The 23788-nt window shown below is 39.8% G+C and overlaps 1 protein-coding gene across 1 annotated transcript in view; it reads left to right on the forward strand.

The window, feature by feature from the left end:
* The window catches only part of LOC111140922 (NCK associated protein 5), a 784669-nt gene that overhangs the window by 629259 nt on the left and 131622 nt on the right, over nucleotides 1-23788 (forward strand). Inside the window, exons 8-9 of the mRNA XM_022493188.1 lie at nucleotides 11054-11092; nucleotides 19300-19419. Coding sequence (XP_022348896.1) covers nucleotides 11054-11092; nucleotides 19300-19419 — 159 coding nt within the window. The remainder of the gene's footprint in view (nucleotides 1-11053; nucleotides 11093-19299; nucleotides 19420-23788) is intronic.

The raw sequence follows: 23788 nt of genomic DNA on the forward strand, positions 1-23788 counted from the left end.
CATTTTGTCCTCCAAAGGAAGGTTGCAAACATGTATGTGGACATTGAGAAGGAAGGTCAGTCTCTCTACCCCTTCCTCTCCCTATTCCCTCCTCTCCCTATTTTATTGTACAGGCATCTGGAAATTTCTTTTGGCTATTACTTAATATTCTTGGGGCACAGTTGGGGCATGCTTCACTGTATGATAAATTCCTTCTGTCCAGTAAGGGTGAGCCCCAGCCTGTGAACGAGAAAAGCCATGTCAAGGCACGCTGCATCTCCAATTGGATGCTGTTTCTGAAAAAGCAAATCCTTGATAGAGTGGGTGGGGATGATGTTCACAGTTGGCGGTCAGAGGGGAAAAAAAAAAAAAAATCAGTAGATTGAGAACAAGCCAAGAAGAGAAAGGGAAGTGAGGAAGAAAATGTGAGCAGAATGGGAAAAGAGCCACACGCGTGAGTAAACTCAAGAAATATTATTTGATGATAATGAAGAGATGAAGGTGAAGATGGTGTGCGTTTCTGAGCTCCTGGGAGGTGAGGGGAAATTTGAAGTGTGTGCAGGGCCCTCGTTCTCCTCAACCATTCCTCTCACGCTCTGTGAGGAATCCTACCATCAGTCTCAGTGCACAGTAACACCCAGGAAGGACTGGCCATTCGCCTCACTGCTGAGCTCTCATCTGGGGTTTTGTTGGTGATTAGAGTTATTACTTTAATGAGATGACTTTCTGAGTCATCTGTCCAAAACCCTAAAACTTGCACATATCTATCTAGTTATCTTAGGAGTTGTTTTGAAATAGCTGACCCAGGTTTTCAGAAAATAAGCACAACTACATTTTATCATGTTTTATTACCTTACCAGGGGAAACTAGTATATAGATCTTCAGTCTTTTTCTCCTCACTAACAATTAAGAAAACCTTTTCCAGAAAACTCTTGATCTTTCCTCCCCTCCCCTGCACTGTCCCAGAAGGCGATGGATTACACTATGAAGAACACAGCTTCAAATCCCCCTTATGACATCATCACTGCCACCATATACCTCTCCCCTCCTTCCAAAAGGGGAAGCATTGTCTCTCCCCAGAGCTGCAGCTGTGACCAGGAGTTTCCTACACCAGGGGTTCTGAAAATGTGACCCCTGAGCCGACAGCATCAGCCTCACCTGGGAAGTTGTTGGAAATGCATGTTCTGAGGTCCTACCCTAGACATTCCGCAGAAGGAACTCTGGGAGTGGGCATGAGGGTCTGTGTGTTTGCAGGCTCTCCAGGTGAGAGTTTGAGAGCCACTGTCCTTGTACTATGAACCACTTTGCCTTACAGTTACACTCGTGTAGTTGAAGAATACTCAGCATGTTTCCAGAAAGTTACTTACCTGTTTAATATTTCTAGTCATATATCAGTTAGTCAAGCAAAGTGGTATTTGCAGTGCTCTGCCCTCTCAGGACTTAAAAAGACTCAGAATAATCTTTGCAATGCCCAAAGTCAAAAGAATAGCTGAAGTAAGTTGATATAAGAGGGGAACGATGACTCAGTCTAGTGAGACCAGTTCAGCACTTCTCAATCCCATCCCCCAGGCTCTTGGACCAATCAAAGTTTAGGGCAAGAAAGACCAAATAGATCCAAGGATATTGAAAGGAATAAATATTGCCCTTGGGTCATATGTATTGATCAGCAAAGTTTCACTTTAGCGTCATGTGCGGAAATTCTAATGAGGTCGAATCTGTATTCAGAAATTAAATTTATGTGGGTCACACCACAGGAAGCTCTTATGTGTCACAATTCTCCCACGGGTCATCCCTCCTCATCAGTCCAAAAGCTCACAGCCTTTCTTTTGTGGAAACTCCTTGTTTTCCATATGCTCCCTCCCTACACCTGCATTCGGAAGGTTTCATCAGAGTGTGTTGGGTCAAACATAATTTTTGCATCCACAGAATAATTTCACATAGAGTTTCGACTGAAGACAGAATGTTCAGAGAGAGAGCGCATCCCCCTGATCATACTTGCAAAAATTAACTGCTGCCGAAGAGGTGATTTGCAGCTCAGAACCACCTCTGAACGGTACAAATGTTTTGCATTCATGATACTGGCCCCTGATTACACATGCCAGTTGTTTTGTAACTAATTGCGTGAGGGTAGACAATCATTTCTATGCATTATAAGAGAGCACTCTCAAAGGGGTAGTTGAGTGGAGTAATAATGCCAACTGGAAATTCTTTTCAAGACTTTTTAGACTAATTAGACAAACTAACAAGATAAGGGCTCATGTAAGTTATTTCCTTGCTATAGTGGGTTTCATAAAACATACACAAGTGGATATCATCTAAAATTAAAATGTTCTTCAATCCCTTTTGCACTGATTGTTATTTTCTGGGAAACGAAGAACATGTTGAGAGAATTTGGGGAAAAGACTTGGGAGTAGGAAATCCCTTCTGTGTGTTCTAAAAAAAAGGTTATGTTCATTCAGAAGGAAACAGAGCCACATCACAGACACAGGGGCTTACTGGCACACACATGTGTACACACTAGTGTACACACACACACTTCACCACTTTACGTCCCCTCTACCTAGCTCCTCCTCTCCTTGCCTTGCAATACAAAGACAACACCAAGGACCAGTCTTGATTTCTTAAGGGGGTTGGAGGTTTGAATGTTTGAGTCTGGTTTCTTCCTCTAGCTGTTAGACACACAGTTTGCTAGCAAGTAGTGAATTGCTGTTTGTTCTCACTAATGCCTTGGCCAGGGTTCCTTTAGAACCACTAATTTCCCTGGAGAGAATTTTAATGACACATGCAAAAACAAAGGAAGTAGGGGCGCCTGGGTGTCTCAGTGGGTTAATGCCTCTGCCTTCTGAGCTCTGCTCAGTGGGGAGCTTGCTTCCTCCTCTCTCTCTCTCTCTCTGTCTACCTTCCTGCCTACTTGTGATCTCTGTCTATCAAATAAATAAATAAAATCTTAAAAAAAGAAAAAAGGAAAGTAACATCTTACGATGTGGCCTTACATTTAGATGGATCCAGTTGTATCCTACAAATATTTGTCAGGCATCAGGGTCACCAAGGCTTGGGAAGTCATGGTGCTCCTAGCCTGGCAGAAGTGAGAGGGAGGGTCAGTCAAAGAAGAACAAAATGAGGGAAACACACATAGGAAGTGAACTGCCCTGGGGTCTTTAAGAACATACAAAATGGTCAATAAAGGGCAGGAGAGGTAGTGAGTGAATTGGCAGGGAAAGGGGCAGAACTGAAAGGGCATCTTCAGCCACGGGGGTTGGAGCAGGTAAAGTCCAAGTAGTTCTCATCCTTCCCTGAATATCGGACTTACCTGGGAAGGTTTAAGAATACTACCGGCTGGTTCCTCCCTGCCTATTGTCAAGACTCCTTCACGCCGTAACTTGTAGCTGACAGGTGATCCTTTCTACTAAGGGAGGGTCATATATGTTGTCCATGTTGGTTTCAGCTGCCTCTCCTTTCATAACTCCCCTATATGGTCCCCAACTGATCAATATTGACCCATAAGTAGGGACATCTCTACACCCCTGTTCAGCAGAAATACTTACAGAAGGTGAGACCTTCAACCTTCAACAAACTTAAAGATTTAAGGGTCAAAATTGTTCAGTGGGAAGATGATAAGGGAGTGGAAGTCTAGCTGAAGACAAAGACTAAGCACCCTGCAACCTACCCCCTCTACCCCATCCCTCTTGGGCAGGATGTATGTGACTTTCTTCCAGGAAGCTCCCAACCATCTTAATGTTAAAGCCTTGCCAGAGGGGAAAAACAACCTTAACTTGACAATGGCAAGGCCTCTAGTCTCCCCTAAATCCTCTTTAGCATATGAAAGTTCTTTTGAAAACCTCTCTTTTCCTTACCTTTCCCAACACCATAGTATTTAATTAGCCACCCCTCACAATCCACATGTAGCCACTCTTTCTGCCCTTGAGTCCTATCTATGTGCTTTAATAAAACCACCATTTTCACCCCCTGCCCCCCCAAAAAGTAAAAAATACTGCCTGCTGGGCCATGTCTCAGAGATTATGATCCAATTCTGGTCTGTCTAAAGTGGAGCCTGAGTGTTGGGAATCTTAAAGACTCCAGGGAGTTATATATTCAGCCAAGATTAAGAGCCATTGCACTTGATCCTCTGAATGCTTGCTTCAGAGCACATTTTCAGAAAGAGCCATTAAGAGTATAAAAGCTCCACCAAACTTGGATATGATGATAGAAGAGCAACAGACCTATGTGGAAATTTTGGGTTATTTCCAATTCCTCAACAGTATCTGAGCAAACAAAAAAAGTAAATGCTGTCCCAGTGTTTCTCAAAGTGTGTTTTTGGGCCCCTTCTGCATCAGAAAGATGTGCAGTGGTTGCAAAAATGCAGATTCTTGAACCACAAAGGCTCTGAATAGTCAAAGCAATCTTGAAGAAGTAAAGCAAAGCTGGAGGCATCACAAATCCGGACTTCAAGCTATATTGCAAAGCTGGAGTCATCAAGACAGTACGGTACTGGTACAAAACAAACACATATCAATGGAACAGAATAAACCCAGAAATGGACCATCAACTCTATGGTCAGCTAATCTTAGACAAAGCAGGAAAGACTATGTGAAGGGAAAATGACAGTGTCTTCAACAAAGGGTGTTGGGGAAAACTGGACAGCAACATGTGGAAGAATGAAACTGGACCACTTCCTTATGCCATACAAAAACATAAATTCAAAATGGATGAAAGACCTAAATGTGAGACAGGAAACTATCAAAATCCCAGAGAACACAAACAATGACCTCTTTGACATTGGCTGTAGCAACTTCTTACTAGGTACTTCTCCTGAGGCAAGGGAAAGAAAAGTAAAAATAAACTATTGTGACTTCATTGAGATAAAAAGCTTCTGCACAGTGAAGAAAACAACAAGAAGACTAAAAGGCAACCTTTGGAATGAGAGAAGTTATTTGCAAATGACATATCTGATGAAGGGTTAGTATACAACATATATAAAGAATTTATATAAGTCAACACCCTAAAAACAAACAATCCAGTTAAAAATGGACATAAGATATGAATAGACATTTTTTCAAAGAAGACATCCAGATGGCTAATAGAACATGGAAAGATGCTCAACATCACTCATCATCAGGGAAATGCAAATCAAAAGTACAATGAAGTATCACCTCATACCTATCAAAATGGCTAAAATTAACAATACAGTAAACAACACATGTTGAAGGATGCAGAGAAAGAGGAACCCTCTTACACTATCAGTGGGAATGCAAAGTGGTGCAGCCACTCTGGAAAACAGTTTGAAGGTTCCTCAAAAAGTTAAAAATAGAACTATAGAACTACCCTATGACCCAGCAATTGCACTACTAGGTATTCACCCAAAGGATACAAAAATACTGACTCAAAGGGGTATATGCACCCCAAAGTTCAAAGCAGCATTATCAATAATAACTAAATTGTGGAAAGAGCCCAAATGTCCATGGACCGATGACTGGATGAAGAAGATGTCGTATGTATATGCAATGGAATATTACTCAGCCATCAAAAAGAGTAAGATCTTGCCATTTGCAATGACTTGGATGAAGTTAGAGTGCATTATGCTAAGTGAAATAAATTAGACAGACACCATATGATTTCACTCATATGTGCAATTTAAGAAACAAAAAACATGAACACAGAGGGGGAAAGGGAGGCAAACCAGAAAAAAAAAAAACAACCCTTATTTAGAGAACAAACTGAGGGTTACTGGAAGAGAGGTGAACGGGACAGTTGTGGGGGGAATGGGCTAGATGGGTTATGGGTATTAAGAAGAACACCAGTTGTGATGAGCACCAGGTGTTGTATATAAGTGATGAATCACTAAGTTCTACACCTGGAGCTATATTACACTGTACAATAACTAACTGGAATTTAAATAAAAGCTTGTAAAAGAAAAAAAATAACATAAAATCAACACAGAAAAGAAAACAGAAATTCAGATTCTCAGACTTCACTCAGCTATTCTCCAGCAGAATGAAGAGTGAGGAAATTGGCAATTTACCAGACTTCCCCAGCAGTTTTTGCATGCAGAATTTGGAGAATCTGCCCCCACCTTCAAACCACCAGAGTACAGCCAGAGTTCCCTATAGTCCATGAGGATGCCAGATCTGAGTTCTTCTCTGACTTCTCTGTGCTCTCTACTTAAGAGTATCAAGGCAGGAAATGGACGTAGTTCTGAAAAAAGGAAAAAACAAAAACAAAACACAAAACCAGAATTTCTTTTAAACCAAGGCTAGATAAAGGCAAAAGCAGGTTGTTAAGAACAGTTCTGACCTTCCTCTCCAATTCCTATGCTATATGCCAAGACTGGGTTGTGGAATCATCAGACATTCTCAGTGCATGTCCTCACCTGAGTCCTAAGTAATCTTGAAGAGCAACGTCTTGATCCATGGAGATAGGAGATGATCTTGGTGGTTGCTCTCACACACTTCGAATGCCCATTGCTTGAGTGGACCACGAAATCAAGAGATGATGGACTTCTTGTATCTGCTCTAGATTCTGACCACCATAAGGCAGCACCTGTGTTCTGTTCAGCATATTTCTCCAAGATCCAGCACAATCTATGGCCCATACTATGCATTTAATGTGTATTTGTTGAATGACTAAATGAATGGAGACTGTCAGCCCCAAATTAATTTCCCAATTAATTTTCCCTATGACCCCACATACATATTTCAATGAGTTTCTCCCACTCCCAATATTTTACAGAGCAAATAAATAAGGGCTTAGTGATTTATACTTATACATGCGTATTACACACACACACACACACACATACACACACACTTCATCCTTATACAAATAAAACATAGTCTCAAACCATTCTTTCTTAACTAGTTATCTCAAAATGCTATTCATTCAATTCATGCATACCCCACTACGCGTGCATACTGGAGTAAGTGCTTTATATCAGGTACTCTCCAAGGGGGTTTCCCGGGTTATATCTATCATCTCATGCATTTTTCACAAGCCAAAAGGTAGCCAGTTCCCCTGCTTCACAAATGAGTAAAGTCAAGCTGCTCCCCCACCCCAGACCTATCAGTGTATCATCAACACAGGCTGCATTTGAACCCAAGTCCTTCTTGTGATTCTGCCCCGGTGCTCTTCCCACTTGTCCCCATCTGCCTCAGTGTGATAAACCAAACTCGGAAGCACTAAAAACTTCTCCAAAGCACATTTTCCAAAACTCATCCTTGTCCAATTAGGTTTTTAAATGAGCTTGCTGATGTGACAATTGTTTTACATGATAAAATAGCACAAGCATGGATAAAAGCAAGACTGAGGCAGGAGGAGCCTGGTCAAAGCTTCCTGCCTTCAGAGTTCCTCACTCCACCATCTTCTACCCAGCCCTGGCTCTCCTCTGGATTGGGGGAGAACTGGCTCCCTCTTAGAATAACTCCGAGGTGTGGCTTCTCATTCAGCCTCAAGTACTATTTAAATAAAAAAAGAAAGAAAGGAAAAAAGAATAGACAATGCTTCAACCCTGACTTCTCCTCCCTCTGTCCACCTACTTCCAGGGAGTGCAGGGGGGCGGGCTGGGGCCCGGGGGTGGGGACAGGACCCCTAGGAGCCTGGTGGAGAACAAAGACTCTTGTGGGGTTTTGATGAGCCAGGTGTCAGAGGAGCTGGCTTGTCTGAGAGAAGTCTTAAGGAGAGGAAAAGAGCGATACCTGGGCCCTCTCCTTGGCATCTCTGGCTCCCCTGCCGCCCTGTCCCACCAGAGGCAAAGCAGGGAGGTCTCCAAAGAGAACCTAAAGCAGATTGTAAAACAAGCCAGAGGCTTCAGGACTGTCAGCTTGCTCCGCTTGTCTCAAGTCCCCCTGGCCCAACCCAGCTGCTGTTTTTCCTTTCTTTGGAGAGGAAAGCTGTCAGGTGACACTGGAAGTTATTTATTCTCATTAGCTGGGCCTGCGGGTGTGTGATTATTTGCAATGCAAGTGCTAAGGGCATAATTCTGTGATGAGGGCAGGGGCCCATTCCAGGGGTCATCTTGTGAACCTATTAGAGGTTGCAGGCACAAGCTCCAAACACCTGTTCTACTGATGCTTCAGGGAAGCTTAGCTGTGAAAGTCGTGAAGAAACCCAGGAAACCGGCTTATAGACACTACCAAGGACAGCATTTGTACAAACTGGCCTGCTCTTCTGCAGAGGACCTGCGAGTCCTTCTGGGTAATATAACCCCGTGTCAGGAGGTAAAGAAATAATGCTTTTGTGTATCTTTGTTCAATTATTAGGTAGAGCAATTGTCCAAAGTACATGCCAGAAGGAACTGTGTCAGAGATGGAGCCTATCAGCCTATAGGGTAACATACTCAGATTGCAAAGATAGGATGTATTTTCTCCTGTGGGCTATTACAGTTAGGATATTCATTTATGTCTCCTGTTAAATCATGTGGAGGGCTATTTTATGTGACCACTGTTCCACAGCCCGGTTTAAGTGAGGGACCAGTTGGGGGAAGAAAAGAAAATATTGGTATTAGGCAGTTTTATGAGAATGTAAATCAAATCCAAAGTTTGAGATCCAGAAGAATTAAATTATTTATGATATGAATTAATTTTGGTACATTGTTCCTGATTCAAGCTGTGTGAATAGTTGAACTCTTCTGTTGTATGTTTTTTTCTTAATTTGCCAAGAGTAAAATTGATGACCTATAGTTTGACTTTAAATCTTCAGTGGCTTATGAAATGGAATGAATGTTTAGAAGATTTTCAAGATGACACTATTGGTCAATTTGTGGGGCCGAATAACATTTATTTTTGTTATGATCATGTATAAATCAACTGATAAATGGAAAAGAAAAGGCATCAGTTAAGGGAAATATGGTTTATTTTGGTCTATGAGATTCCTTACGTAGGTTTCTTTAACTTGGGCTGGACTATAAACAAATAAGCAAACTATATCAGGTACTGTCCAATTTTTTCTTCAAAACTGTAGTCATTTTCAGTGAAAGGTCTCTCTCCTTTGCTTAATGTCAACAATGTAAAGTTGGAAAGGATTCTGATAGGGGGGAAAAAAATCCTTGTGTCTACAGTTCAACTAATCAGTTATGGGTAATCTGATTTTAATCATTTACTGCTTGTGCTGTGAATGCCTCCTAACCATATCAACCACAGTTGATGACAAGCCTGCGTTTTAATTTTCAATGAGACTTACTGGTAGCCAGCTGTCATTTAGGGTGTGCTACTTTGTCAATATTGAGTGAAAAAACAAGCTCCATGCAAACATTCTTACCCTAATCTGTTCCACTATACCAGACAGGGGAACAAGCACACATAGTTTAGTATCACCAAAAATTAACCTGGTTATCAAGATAAAAAGATGAAAGCATGTCCCTCAGCCTTTGGTTGAATGTGAGAATTACCAAGATGATTACGTGCTTATCATGCTGTGTTCTGCTTGCCAGTAATATTCTCTCTGAAACCAAGGAACATATTGCAGTCATCTAGCTTTACAATACTCTACAGATTTATATTCAATAAATGAAGGAAGAAATGAATGAACAGAAGTAACTTGGTATCTAAGACATTTATATAGTCTGACTTGGACTTTAATGCTGTAAGTTTCAGTGATCATATTAAATGAGTACAGTTCATGTACTTGCTGAAAAATACCACTTAAATCACCTACACACCTTTATTTTATCAAGAGTAGCTGTATGGATTGCATAGTTTCAAGGTTATAGTGAAGTGAAGTAAGTGACTTCCTGTATGGTGTTTTTGAAACCCGCAGATGAAAAAAGAAATCTTAGCACAAATACATAGAAAAGTGATGAATGGTTATCTGGAGAAAATGGCAGATCTTTGCAAATACTTTGCAAAAAAACAGGTACATGTCATTGGTTTTATATGTGGCTTTTAGCTGGAATGGTGCCACATTGCCCAATGCTAGACTACTCACTGAAAGGGAATGGAATTACCAAGTTTGGAATAGATTAATCAAGATTCACCTCTTTCATCTGAGAGGGGCCTAGCTTCTCCTACTGCCCCAAGCTGCCTGATACCTGAAGAAAATTAGGATTTTGTTAATATATTAGTAAGAATTCTATTTGATTGTGTATTAGAAGAAGCTCAAAATAACAGTGAATTATTTTTTCCTTTCTTACGTAGAAGTTCAGAGATAGACAATGAAACTCCCTGCATCATCAGGACTGAGTTCATTCTGTTTATCCATCCAACAATACTTGTTACTTTCTTTATCAAGGTGGCTGCTGAGGTTCCAGCCATCACTTTTATATCCCAGACAGGAAAAGAAGCAAAAAAAGTGAGGCTTCTTCTTAAAGACTTTCTATAAGATCAAGAAAAAAGGTTGACTTATAACTCATTGGCCAGGAACTTGTCACAAATTGACACTTATCTATAAGGAAGGCTGGGGAATGTATTTGAATGTACCCAGCCAAAAAAACAAAACAAACAAACAAAAAACCCCAGAGTTTATTACTTAGAGGAAAATAAATATTAGAATAAACAACTACCAGATTCTGCTACAGGTAGCAGTGACAAGAGGATGACATAAATGAAAACATTGAGGATGTAAGCAGAGCATCTAGAAAACAATGAGCTGCTCTTATTCTCCACCATTCAAACCTGTCTATATTCCAAGTCATTTTAAAGAGCAAAATAGTCACACCGCAAAAGAATAGGAAGGAGAGGCAAAGGACATTATAAATCAGCAAAGTGTAGAAACTGTGTACAGATAATTAGGATTGTGTTTTACGCTGTATCATTTTTAGCCGTATCATTTTTAGCCGTCTTGGAGTACTTTACATATGAAAGGATATTATTTTTCCAAATATGGAGATGTGGAAGTCAGGGTATGAATGATCTTCCCAACCTAACCATCTTAATTAGCAACAAGGTCACCTTTGGAAAAAAGCAGAATGTTACCTAGAAGCATAGGCTTATTATGAAAAGAATCAGGTCCTCTACAGAGAGAGGAAAGAAGCAAATGAGGAGCTAATTAGGTAGAATAAGCTGTGGGAAACGTATTGGTAAATTACAGTCCATGTGTATAAAGTCTCATTATTATAAACGGCAACTCTTTTCTTTGTTTTTTACAGGTAGCCAACCAAGTTGTTCAAGCTCTGCTCACTCAAAAGGTAGGTCATTCCTGGCTTATTATTTTCAAGGTACTTATGTGAATAGGTTGGAACTCGTATTGTCAAACCAGGAAATTGTGATTGATAGATGCAGTACTTCTCTGTTTATTCACTTAGGTTGAAATGGTGTGTATTTTAGATGGGCATACTAAGTAACATCAGTGACCAAAAGAATCATAAAGTTCAAAATCTTGGTAAAGTAACAGAAGATGAAAGATTCCCATGAACCCATTTATGTAGCAAATGCTAATATTCTATAAGTTGGTGGATTCCTCCACTTCCTATAAAATGAATCACCTTTGGACTATGGACAGCATTAACAGAGCCTACAATCCAGGAAAAAAGGTCTTTGAGTTTAGGAAAGTTATCTCATGTCTCTGGGTCTTAGTTCCTCTTCTGTAAAGTGAGGATAACGATTCCCACCTCCCAGAATTGCAGTAGTCATTCTATGAAAGGAAGCACATAGAGCAGTTCCTACAGGAATCAGTTTGTGGTAAATACAGAACAAGCGGCAGTATTGTATTCTTGAAAGTTGCTTACAGTAGACCTTAAGCATTCTCCCCACCAAACCAACAAAGAAACAACTATGTGAGATGTGAATGTGTTAATTATCTTGATCTTGGTAATCATTTCACCCCGTAAGGTGTATCATATCATCACATTTTGCCCTTTAAATATATACAGTTATTCCCCAGTAAAGTTGAGGGATAAAAACAAATAATTTTTGAGCATGAGCTTTGTATGTCTTCTCCTTTGCCATGTCCCTCCACCTTCAGACAATATAAGATCACATTATTGGGTCAGAGTGGGCAGATGCAAGTTATTGTCCAAATTTGGCCATTTTGGTATGTCTTATGGAAACTTTCCCATTTCCTTCTATAATGTTTCTCAGAGGCTAAATTCTAGTTCTTTCAGATTTCGTTTGTTCTGAATTACCCCTCTGTGAGATGGTAATTTTTCTATAAAAGAAAATCTTAGATCATGTGGCATGTTCTGGAGTACATGGCTGATGATAACAAAGTAATTTATGACATTTGATTTTTTAATAAAGAATAATTTTATTAGGAGTTGACCACTTCTTGTTAAAGATACTTAAATATTTTCAATTTATACTATAGAGGCACTGTGATATTATTTTTGCTAGATTTTCTCCTCAACTACTTTTGTTGAATCACGTTCTCTGTTTCAAATGATTTTAACTGATTCATGTTTACATCAATATCACATAGAGAGATTTGACTATCCTCTTAGGTCAAATTAGGTTCCATTGTGAGTAACAGAGATCCAAAATGGTAGTAACTTAAATAAACTAAAATACTATTTCTTTCTCATATCTAAATCTTCAGGCAGGCAGTATAGGGTTGCTATGGTGACTCAGCTCCATAAAGTCCATGGGGTCCCAGGTGTCTCTGGTTTCTATCTTGTTATTCTACAAGGTGCAGCCTCCATTCCAAAGGTCACCTTATGGTCCAAAATGGCTGTTCTTGCTCCAGTCATCACATCCACATTCCAGCCATCAGGAAGGAGGAAAACCTGAAGTAAATGAAGAAGATAAGGGGCACACACTAGCTGCCCTTTATGAGAGAATTCCTAAAGCTTTCTTACCTCCTCATTTATATTTCCTTGAACAGATCTTAGTCACACAGCCACACCTAAGGAAACTGACAGTGAAGTCTTAATTCTGGGTGGGTGCCTAGTGAAAATTGATTTTCATGGTATTGCCTCCTATTGGAAACTCTACGCTCATTTAATTATAAACTTAAGGAATGAAGGAAGCACTGATGCAGCTCTGTAACTGTTGAAAACTTCTCATGCCTCTCTTTTTTAATGGTGTCTCAGGAAAGAGACAAGGAAGGTGTCTGGTAAAATATAAAGGAAAATGGGACCCTTCAGGTCAGCCACAAAAATAGCTACACAAATCCAAGTAATAACTAGTAAACAGATAAATCTACCTTGGTACAGTTAAGCAGTAAGACCCAGAAAGACATGCTACTGTGTGAGATAGCATACCTCAGGGACACTCTGAGGCAGGAAGAGATGTCAGGATTTTCAAAGATTCCAAAAGAATCATGTTCTACAGAAACGTGTACCTCCCAGTTTTTATAAGAACCATAAAATCACTACAAGAAGACTCAAATTTCTTTTTAATTAAGAGCATAATACAGGAAACAAAATGTACTCCGAATGCAGGTGACAAAACAAATTGTGAAGAGGGATGTAGCTGGCACAGAGTGAAAGAAGAAATTTTGAGTGATTTATCCAAGTCACCAAAAAAAATTTTTTTGAGATGAAATTACAGTCATAACCATGCAGTTTTAGAATATATCATTTGTTATGACACAAAGCAAATCTGCCAAGAGCAACCAAAAAAGCATTTTTCTGACATATCATGAACTGGCCCAGATAAGTATCTTGAAATAACAGAGTGTACTTCTTTTTCCCAATGCTGATAAAAAAAAAAAATTATTTCCACGAACTTAGCACTTTCTGTTAAATGTACATATACTGTCCTAGTCAAGTAATTCAATTTATCTCAGAAACTTGTGGATTCCCTTAAGACAGCAGATTGTCCCTCCTTTAGATCAATAAAACTAAAGTGACAATATTAAACCCAGCTCACTCCCATTAATGACTCCAAATCATAGGTGCGAGGCTACAAGTGCAAGTGAAATCAATAATTCAGGCCAAACTCATATTTTTGTCTGAAATATATTTTATCTTCATTAAGTCAATTACACTCACTAAAAATGTAACTGTCCTGGTTCTTTACTGCCTTTTTTTTTTTCTTTTGCCACTATCATCAAACTTGGAAGAAAACCCTTTTTTCTCTAGTCATTTAACAGCATATCAACTTCAGCTTTGTCTGCATGTTCTTTAGGATAACCCAATATTTATATGGTGTTTTTGTTTTGGTTTGGTTTTTGACTTTTTATTCCCAACGTGGAATAAGGCTCTGTATGATAGAATCTAGCCATGCAGCAACCAGACAGGAGCAGAGTACAGTTTTGTAGCTTGTGTCTGAAAGAACTCCAAACTTCTACACACTTCCCTTGTGGAGGGGCATTCGGGCCACCTATGTCCACTCAGCTGGCAATGATGTGTAGGATCCAGTTCCCGGAAGAGGGTCTGTTTATACTTGCTGTGTACCTTACAAGGAGTCAGACTCCATGTCCAGCACTTTAAATGCATGAAGTCATTTTGTACTCATTGCAACCCTGTAAGATAGGACTAAGGAAACACGGTTTCCATTAGCTCTGATGGCAAGAAGTGGCAAAGCCCGTATGTTCAACCTAGGGTTGCTGCCCTCCGAATCTTGCCTTTGCAACATTCAGCCTCCACGATCCCCTAGGATCACTTACTGTTTTCCCCCACTGTAGTTCGGCAGCAGAGATGAGGCTTTGGAAGTCAACAGATGGATTGAAATCCAATTATTAGATACGACCGCAGGAAATAGAACAAAAGGGCAAAGGAGCCAATGGATTTCTTAAAACTCCTGGAACCATTGCCAGTCCTGGCTAGCAAGAATATTCAGGATCTGACACGTGTGGAGTCTAAACTGACCGGAGTCAAGCTTTCTCAGAATCCGTCTGATCTTGGACCCCAGAATTTCACAATTGCCAGGGGCTTTAGCGCGCATGTAATCCTGAGATGGTCAGCTAGCTCCGGTAATAGGCTTAACTTACTATGATTTCATAAACTTGTTCAGCCATCACCCATCTTAAAACTGTTTTAATCGGAATGCATTCAGGATGAAGGCTTGCAGTAGTCAGCTTGCCACAGGGCTAACCACTTCCTGTTCATTAGGGCTGGACTGATTCAGGCACGCATTTATGTTACTTACCTGCCTTGCCTTGTCGACATTTCACATTGAGGCCTTCAGTGAGTCTGAGAGATGGCTTTTCTTTTTACACGAGTCTTAGCATCCTAGGCAAAGAAAGGGCTGTATCAGTGACAGCGGCTGAGAAGCAATGTTACCAGGAGAAAGTGGTGGGTCTTGTGGCCATTAAGCTTCAGGGAAGGAATGAGGTGGCCCTTGAAAAGCCATCTGATGTAGCAGCATTCTCTTGAAATTCTGTTTTGTACAGTAGCTCAGTTTACAGATAATGAACTGACGCAAAATGGGGATGAGTTATGTCCTCAAGGTCATGTGGGTAATGAGGACCAGAGTCCAGACCCCCAACTCCCAATCTGGCGTATTCCCATGATACACATTGCGTCTGAAAGAGCTCTACCACTATAATATCATTTTTACATGATAAAATCAGATTTAAATAATTTTCATTAAAACTCCAGTGATGTCACAGTATGTCCTGCTTCGAAGCAATCAACACTTTATTAAACTGACTTCAGCAGGGAGAGGTTTAGTTCTAAATACACTGAAGCAGCTGTACTCGTAGGTACTACCCAGTAGTAGATCCAGAATCTTTTTTAGCCCAAGTGCAGATGAAACTTGCCAGGATTACGGTATATGGATACTCAGAGAAGCTGTGGTTTGAGATCATGAAGATGCCCAAGGTCCTGTAGACCAGTGTATCATGTTGCTCAGCATATTTTGCCCTCACCTTCAGCTTTAATCCATACTCTGTTTCTAACTGATAGTGACGAGTGGATTACAAGGAACAGGTCTGGCTATTTTCTTGAACCCACTGTACTTTCTCATATGATGTTAAATGTAGTCAAACTGTTGGCTTTATTTCTACCCTGATAAAGTCAGGTCTCTTTCTCATTTCAGGAAGGGGTCTTCTTCTTGGGGCCTGGATATACTAGGATGTGAGAGAGAACAGAGGACCCAGCCTCCTCAGGGAGCCAATGATTGCATCTGAGTAGAGTGCTCTTTGGTTTCTAACATTTTATTTGGGAAGGAGAGTCTAGGTCTTACCTCTATCATTGTCAGGATCACAATAATGGTGCTAGTGGACAACCTCCATGTGTCATATGCTACTTTATGTCAGCGGGTTCCTGGTGTAAGCATAGAGGACACAGCTGTCTGTCACCCTCTGCTGAAGACTCATTATAGTGGTCAGAGAGAGTGCTGTTTCTCTCTCTCTCTCTCTTTCCACCCACGCAGTCTGGTTGTGCTTACATGTGTGCACATGGGCACACATGCGTGATTTTGAATACAATTTCTTGGGATAACTGTCCACATCACTTACCATCCACAGCCTGAATAAAGAGGACAAGAATATTAGAACAACAGAGACAATGATTCTTTTAGGTCTACAGCTTCTCAGAGCAGCTCAATTCTGTTGGTCAGTGATTTTAAGACCAAAGTCACACCCCTCCTCTCCCATGTGGTGATCTCGATGAGCCAACAGTGATGAACATTTCTCAAGGTCAATCGATTGGGTTCCTGCTAAATGAACTTTTACCATCTTAAGTAATAGTAATGGCCATTGAAATGTGGACACCTGTACAAAAATCTCTACAGAGTATATTGATTTTTTTCTTTTATTCTTTCTTTCTTCCTTTTTTATTTTTTTAAAACCCATCTGAAGAACTCTTTCAAGTTATCTCAGTTGTGCTGTAAAAAATCATCAATGCTATTCCTTCTAGGTCTCCTTTCTCCCTGCAACCCCACACTTGTCTGCTACTGCTCCCATTTCTTCACCTGCAAATGAGAATGATTATGTTTTCCCACCCAATAGGTACTATTAATATTTATTTACTTTGCAGTCAAGTTTTATTAATTACTTAATTAGCAGTACTGAAAACAGTATTTGGGGGCAGGGAGAAATTATATGCGTGCTATAAACAGAAAGTAGAGTAAGTGAGACACAGACAGGGGTTGAATTCTAAATAAAGGAAACAGCTTTAGCCTTTTAATGTGAGGAGTGCCTAGGCCCCCAGAGTGGCTTCTGCCAAATGGTATATGTGCACACTCCTGCCCCTGCCTTTGATGGCTTCTGTCCTCCCAGAGCTTGGAGTCAGGGGCCTTGTTCTGAACATGACATTTCTCTTCTATGCTCTGCATTTGGAGGAAGCAATCAGTTGGAAATATACTATGCCTAAACTCTACCCATTTAACTACAAAGGTGAAGAGAGTATAAGCTGTACAGTGACCCTCACCATGGCCTATTCCCTTGCCCTCCGTAAGTAGAATAAATGAGGTATAATCTGGATATAATGAGGCTCTGGTTAAGCCTCCAAAGCTGGATCTGTCTAGCTTCATACAAGGTTATGGACAGGCTACTCACCTCTGTGACTCTTGTTTAGGGCTGGGGATCAGAGCTATTGCCTCACTCTCTGTGTTGCTTACAGAGTCTTAAGTACACCCTGAAGCTGCCCCACATCAAAGCATATAGATCCACACACTGGATGCTAAGAACCTTAGAGCCTCAGTCACACACCACTAGAGAATAGAATTTGTCTTCGTCATCATCATCATCATCATCCAATTTAACAAAATAATCACAGTTTCTTAAGTTCCTACCATATCTGGTGTTTTGCCCAGTGATGGAATAAAAGAGCATAAAAACAGTCTTGCTTGTGCTGTTGATTGTTAGGGTATCTTATGCTTGCCTTTGCCATCTTTTGACATGTAAGTTTAGAGTATGAAAGATAAAATCAGTACAAAGTAGTGCATGCTAAATGTCCTATAAGAGGCATTGAAGGCCTATAGGAGTTCAGAAAAAGGAATGGGATTCCAGATAAAAATGTCAGGGAGAAGGGGTGCCTGGGTGGCTCAGTGGGTTAAAGCCTCTGCTTTCAGCTCAGGTCATGATCCCAGGGTTCTGGGATCGAGCCCTGCTTCGGGCTCTCTGCTCAGTGGGGAGCCTTCTTCCCCCTCTCTATCTCACTCTGCCTGCCTCTTGGCCTACTTGTGATCTGTCAATATAAATAAAATCTTTAAAAAAAAAAAAGTCAGGGAGGAGACAGATTTTAAAATGGACATCAGCCAAAATGCCAAAGCTGGACTGGATAGAATGGTGGCAGGCGGTGGTGGGGCGGGGGGTGGTCAGAAGGGAATATGATGGCAGGAGAGGGGAGAGGGTGGCAGGAATGGCAGAGCTTTCAAGGACAAGTAGACCATTGTTCTTTATACGGTAAAAGGAGAAGCATTTTTTTTTTAAGATTTTATTTATTTATTTGACAGACAGAGATGACAATTAGGCAGAGAGGCAGGCAGAGAGAGAGGAAGGGAAGCAGGCTCCCTGCTGAGCAGAGAGCCCGATGTGGGGCTTGATTCCAGAACCCTGGGATCACGACCTGTGCTGAAGGCAGAGGCTTTAACCCACTAAGCCACCCAGGCGCCCCAAGCAGAAGCATTTTTAAAAATTCTGGAAGCAGGGAAAGATCAGGTTTGACACGTAGAAAAAGATCAGCTTTTGAAGAGCTTTGAACAGGAACATTATTCTTCTTGGTCTTTCTTGAACCCCCACCAAAGTGAGTACTTGTAGTACTCACTTAAGTACTACAAGTATCTTGATCACAAATTCGTTTGGGAGGCAGTTCCTTGGTGGATTCCAAAGAATCCTAAATCTCCTGTGGTATAGCTTCCCTCATGAAAGGAGGGAAGAGGTCTCTGTGGTCTTTGAACAGTTCAAAAGAGCTGTTCTAGAAGGATGCCCAGGTATGGCTCCTCAGCTTCTTCCCCAGAGCCAAGATGAACCACCCCAAATACATGGAAATCCAGCAGTTCAGAGCACAGGCAGGTTTCAAGTGGCCTTTTAAAGCTTTCATTTCAGAGTTGCTTCTCCCTCTCTAAATGCATCACTGGTTCTATTAGCCCCAGCGTTGAAAATTTCAACTTGTTTCCACAAATGACAGCAAAAGGCTCTATCAAAAGTGAGTTTCTTTAGTTCATCAAATCTCTATTCACTGCAAAAACATTATTGTCCTTGTGGTTTGTGCTTTATGATTGCTTTTATGAAGACAGTGAAAAGGCAAAAAATATAGGTGGAAACTCAAATTGACTTTATATCGCTAACATTTACCATCTTCAAAAATAGCATGCTAGATTAATGCACTCCTGATTTTAAGGTACCGTTTTTTTTTTTTTTTAAATTGGTCTTCTCTGCACATAATAATTCTGTCAGACAATGGGCTATGGAAGAAAACACTGTATGTGATTTATTCCTGGGGGCTTTGAAGGATAAAAATACTATTTTTATACTAATGTGTCTGAAATATCAGATGAAATATGGTTATAATATGCAAAAGTGTCTTTCAGTTATAGATTTTTTTTTCTTTCACTGTGTTTGTTGTAGGATCTAAGGGAGGAATGTGTAAAGTTGAAAACAAGAGTGTTTGATTTGGAACAACAGAATCGAACGTTAAGCATCCTGTTCCAACAGCGAATCAGACCAACTTCTGATCTGCTCCTCCAGGTATGTGCTTATGTGGAAAACAATCCTTGCTTCTGAAAAGCTATTGACAAAAAGTTACTTTAGTTCAAAAGTTTCCAGTATCTCCATAGGCAAGGCATCATACACTGGAACCCAGATTCTTTCCCTTCTCAAGGGATGTCATTAAAATTGAGCCTCTCTTAAATTTATCTGACTTTCGAAAGCTGTGTTTAGATAAAGAAAGACATCAACAAATAATAAACAGGTAAAAGGTACCATCAGAGGTGTCCTCTAGTAAACTAAGTGAAACTGTGGAATGGAGTTGGGAAATAATTGATTACTTTGGGGTCTTGTATTAGTGATCTTGCATTCTGTGATAAGCAAGGACGAGTTTTATGTAATTTATTTCTTTATTCAGTGTACTTTATGTACTTTATTCAAGTACATTTCTTTATTTCATTCTCTCTAATCAAAAATTCTGCTGTTTTTTTTTTTTCCTTTCATATCTGTCTCCATGGAGAATTCCTCCTCACACACAATTCTTATATTCTGCCTCAGTGTTTTCAGGTTCTCCTTGTCTAAAAGTTGTCACTGAACTCCTTCTTGACTTTCCTTCATAACATGCAAAGTTGTGGAAAGTCAAGCCATTGGAATCATTTTGGATGATGTCCCTGACAAAGCACCAGAGAACATACCTGACTTCAGGGAGACACATGAATTGGCAAAGGGAGCTGGGAGGCTGATCTTTGCTCTGTCCTGGGGTTTTTTAAATCCTGTTAATGTGTATATTTGCTCAAATAAGCTCCCATGAGCCTTGCTTAGAGCCCTTCTTAGGCTAATATACCAAAGGGTAGGTAAGGTTTCACAGTGATGACGTATGAAAAATAAACCCCAGCTGCCTGGCCTTGTTGCCTGAGCAAGAGAGAGAAGACAGTGGTATCCTCTAACCTCTACTGCCCAGCACTGTAACCACTAAATGCATAGTGCCAAGGAAATTGAAAACTAAATAAAAATTAAGTTTCTATGTCAAACTAGCCACATTGGAAGTGTTAAAAAGCCTCATAGAGACGGTAGCCGCCATATTGGGTGATGCATATGCAGAACTTTTCCATTGCCATTGGAGGTTCTACAGGACAACACTGTTCCTGATGGCTGGGCCAGTGCTGCTCATTTACCCTCTGAACTTTGGCATGAACATCTTTCCTTGACTCCTCAGGGAAATAACAAGAAATTGCCATTCATTTCATTGAAAGAAAGATGCTCGATAAAGCCCAACATCAAAAGTATAATTTTTCCCCCAAATTAAAATAAAGCAAGTCTCTCAATTGTACCGTAGATCTCATCTCCTAAATTAATCTCCCCTCTGCTTTATCTGTTAAAACATAATTCATAATTTAGGACTCAAAAATTATGCAGAAAAAAATTGTCTATCTCTATTCTCTTTCCTGGTTCCAACCACAAGAAGTGTTTGTCAGAGAGAGTCTTGCCTGTTAAAAAGTTGTTATTTCTTTTGCTCTCTTATATCAAGATCCAATATTATAATTACTTTCAACAGCTGTTGCATGTTCATGAATTTTTTCCATTTTGCTTGGTTTAACTTCAGGCTTTTCTGGAACAATGTTTAAGGATCCATAGTCCCTGTTTATGAATCATGATGGCTTATTTCCATAATAAACACATGTGCCATAGATATTTAAACTTTTTCATTGGCTGTCACAAATTTCTGAAATCCATATCCAAATGGCAGGAAATGGTGTGTACGCTAACAATAGAACTCAGAGTTTATTCACTGGATATTTTCAGCCAACACACTTTATATTCCTCCCTAAATAGTCTTCTCTTCCAGGAGCCATTCTAATTTAAATAACATTTCTGAAAGATGGGCTGTTAATAGTTCTTTAAAGAAAAATGGTAGAAAGTGGGCTGCCTGTCCTCTACCATCTACAGCTCACAGTCACAGAGAGATGGAGTTGCTGGCTTTTTCGGGGGTCTGTTAATTATGTGGCTTGTGATTTTTTTATTTTCTGGTGGCACAAATACATACTGTGGAGTACTGGCTAAAGCAAAAGCAATCTATGCTTGCTTCGCACCTATGGAAGCTTTATAATTATTTGTTGAATGGAGTAATGAATAAATGATACAAATTTATTCTGCAAGTTGGTAGTTATTTTGCATACACGTAAGGGAAGTTTATGCCCTCTCTTCTTCTGAACTTTTCCTGTCTTGTGTGCATGCTTTGGGAGTACTCAGTTGTGCTCATCCAGCCCAGACTATTTGAGGGTGTGGCTGTCGGGTGCAGCCAATCCACCAGTGTACCTGCTCCCAAATATTATTGAACTTACAGCATCTGCCCATAGACTGGAGATTCAGTACCATAGATTTCTAAGTAGTTTTCCGCTTATCTTAGATACCTTATCTTATCTTAGGTGTCATCTGCTGAATACAGCCTAACGATTATCTACAATCTGGAGTGCCCTCTTGAAGAGAAATATAGAAAGAAGAGTGTTGAACCCACTGTGATTTTAGGAGATAGCTTGTGAGAAGTCGAAAAGAAAATAATTTATAAGAACCAGTCTCTGTCCCTTAAAAATAGTAAGAAGTTACATGGATATTATTTAGCGCTTTTTTTTTTTTTTTTTGCTTTTTTCCCCTTTTTTTTGTATAGGAGAGACAAAAAAGCATTGTTCTATGGATTAGTTGACGAAGTCTGGGAAATTCACAAAGGGAACCAGATCCATGCTGAGAAAAAAAAATAATAATAATAATAATAAGGTCTAACCTGAAAATGAAAACCAAGAATGGCAGTAATCTTTTGTGGCAATTCCAGTTTCTAGAGTGGTATCTCTGGGACTGGGGGTGGTAACAAATCAGAGTAACAAGGCCCTTTGTATTAAAATCAGTGATCTGTGCTAAATTCCAAAGAATTGAGAGGTTAGTAGAGCAAGTAAAATCCCAAAGGAATGTTCTTAATGGAACCCGAATCTCTAATTAACCTTATTTGAATCTACTGGCCAGATTAGCCAACGATCACCATTTCTTCTTATGAATCATGTCAAACAAGACTCAATTCATCAAATATTGGCAACTAATAGAGTTCTCCGCTAAGTTTACTTTCTTCTCTTACCAGTTGGGTTGAATGCTCACCGTAAATGAGCCATCTTTGTAACTCATTATGTTTCTGCAAGTAGTATTTATGGTGATTATATCATTTTTAACTACTATATAAACCGATAAAATGTGATACCCAAAGAATTGTTTATATAAAACAAAGTTCAGTGCTTCAAAACCATCTATAAAGGCGAGTCGCTAAATAAATGTTTATGAGCAAATGAAATATAGGTACCTAACTAAAAAAATTGTGGGAGCTGGAGAATTATATTAAACATAGAAGCATTCTGCATCCAAATTGTTTCCCAAGTGATTTGAAGTTCTTGTTACACTGTTAAGAAAACCCAAAACAAAGACATATGCATAAACAATGCATAAAGCATGTGTTTGATGCCCCTCGCCCACCCAAAGAAGCCAAACAAAACAGACTCTAATAATAGGATCCCTAGGCAAAGAAGTAGACTTGACCCTATCAACAGTGTTATTTAAAAATGCATAGTGTTTCCCACGTATCAGATACTTTCCTACAGCCTTTAAGGAGCTCACCAATTTCATCTCCATTACAATCCGATGAGGCAGGCATCCATTTTTACAAATGGGGACACTCAGGCACAAAGTCCCCAGCTGGTAATTGATCGAGTGGGAATCAAAACCAGTGATCTGGCTCAGGTCCCTCCCTTCCACCTCCCTTCTCAGCTCCCTCTGCAGGGAACACAAATGAGGATAAGGAACATTTTTCTGATTCTGTATTCCGACATTTTGATTAACCGAGCCACTTGTGATCAAGTCAGATCAGAGGACTTCTGCAGTGAAATCTCAACAAGAAGACTACCGTATTTACACAGTTCTGAAAGCCTCTTGATTTGTGGCATCCATGATTTTCCTCTCTCCTGTGAGTTCTGCTTTGGTTTTGTTTTAGACACCTCTGTCATCATTATTCTCATAAAACATAATTCTCTCTCTCTCTCTCTCTCTTTTTTTTTTTTTTTTTTTTTTTTTGCCGAACACAGTTTTTTGTTTTTTCTTTTCCTTCTCATCTGATATTTCAAAGGGTCCTATACCCACATCCTTAGGCCAAGATAGAAAGAAAAGAATGTTATAATGTAGATTATTCACACAAACTGTTGGGAATCTGACAGCTTAGAACCAAAATGTAAACATTTGCTGTCACTTCTTAGAGTGCTCTTTTTTTTTTTTTTTTTTTTTTTTTTTTTTTTTTTTTTTTTTTTTTTTTTTTTTTTTTTTTTTTTTTTTTTTTTTTTTTTTTTTTTTTTGCTTGCTAGTGTTTTGTTTTATGGTATTA

This window comes from Enhydra lutris, unplaced genomic scaffold, assembly GCF_002288905.1.
Source record: "Enhydra lutris kenyoni isolate GAN:26980312 unplaced genomic scaffold, ASM228890v2 scaffoldscaffold1, whole genome shotgun sequence".
In the NCBI taxonomy this organism is placed as follows: Eukaryota; Metazoa; Chordata; class Mammalia; order Carnivora; family Mustelidae; genus Enhydra; species Enhydra lutris.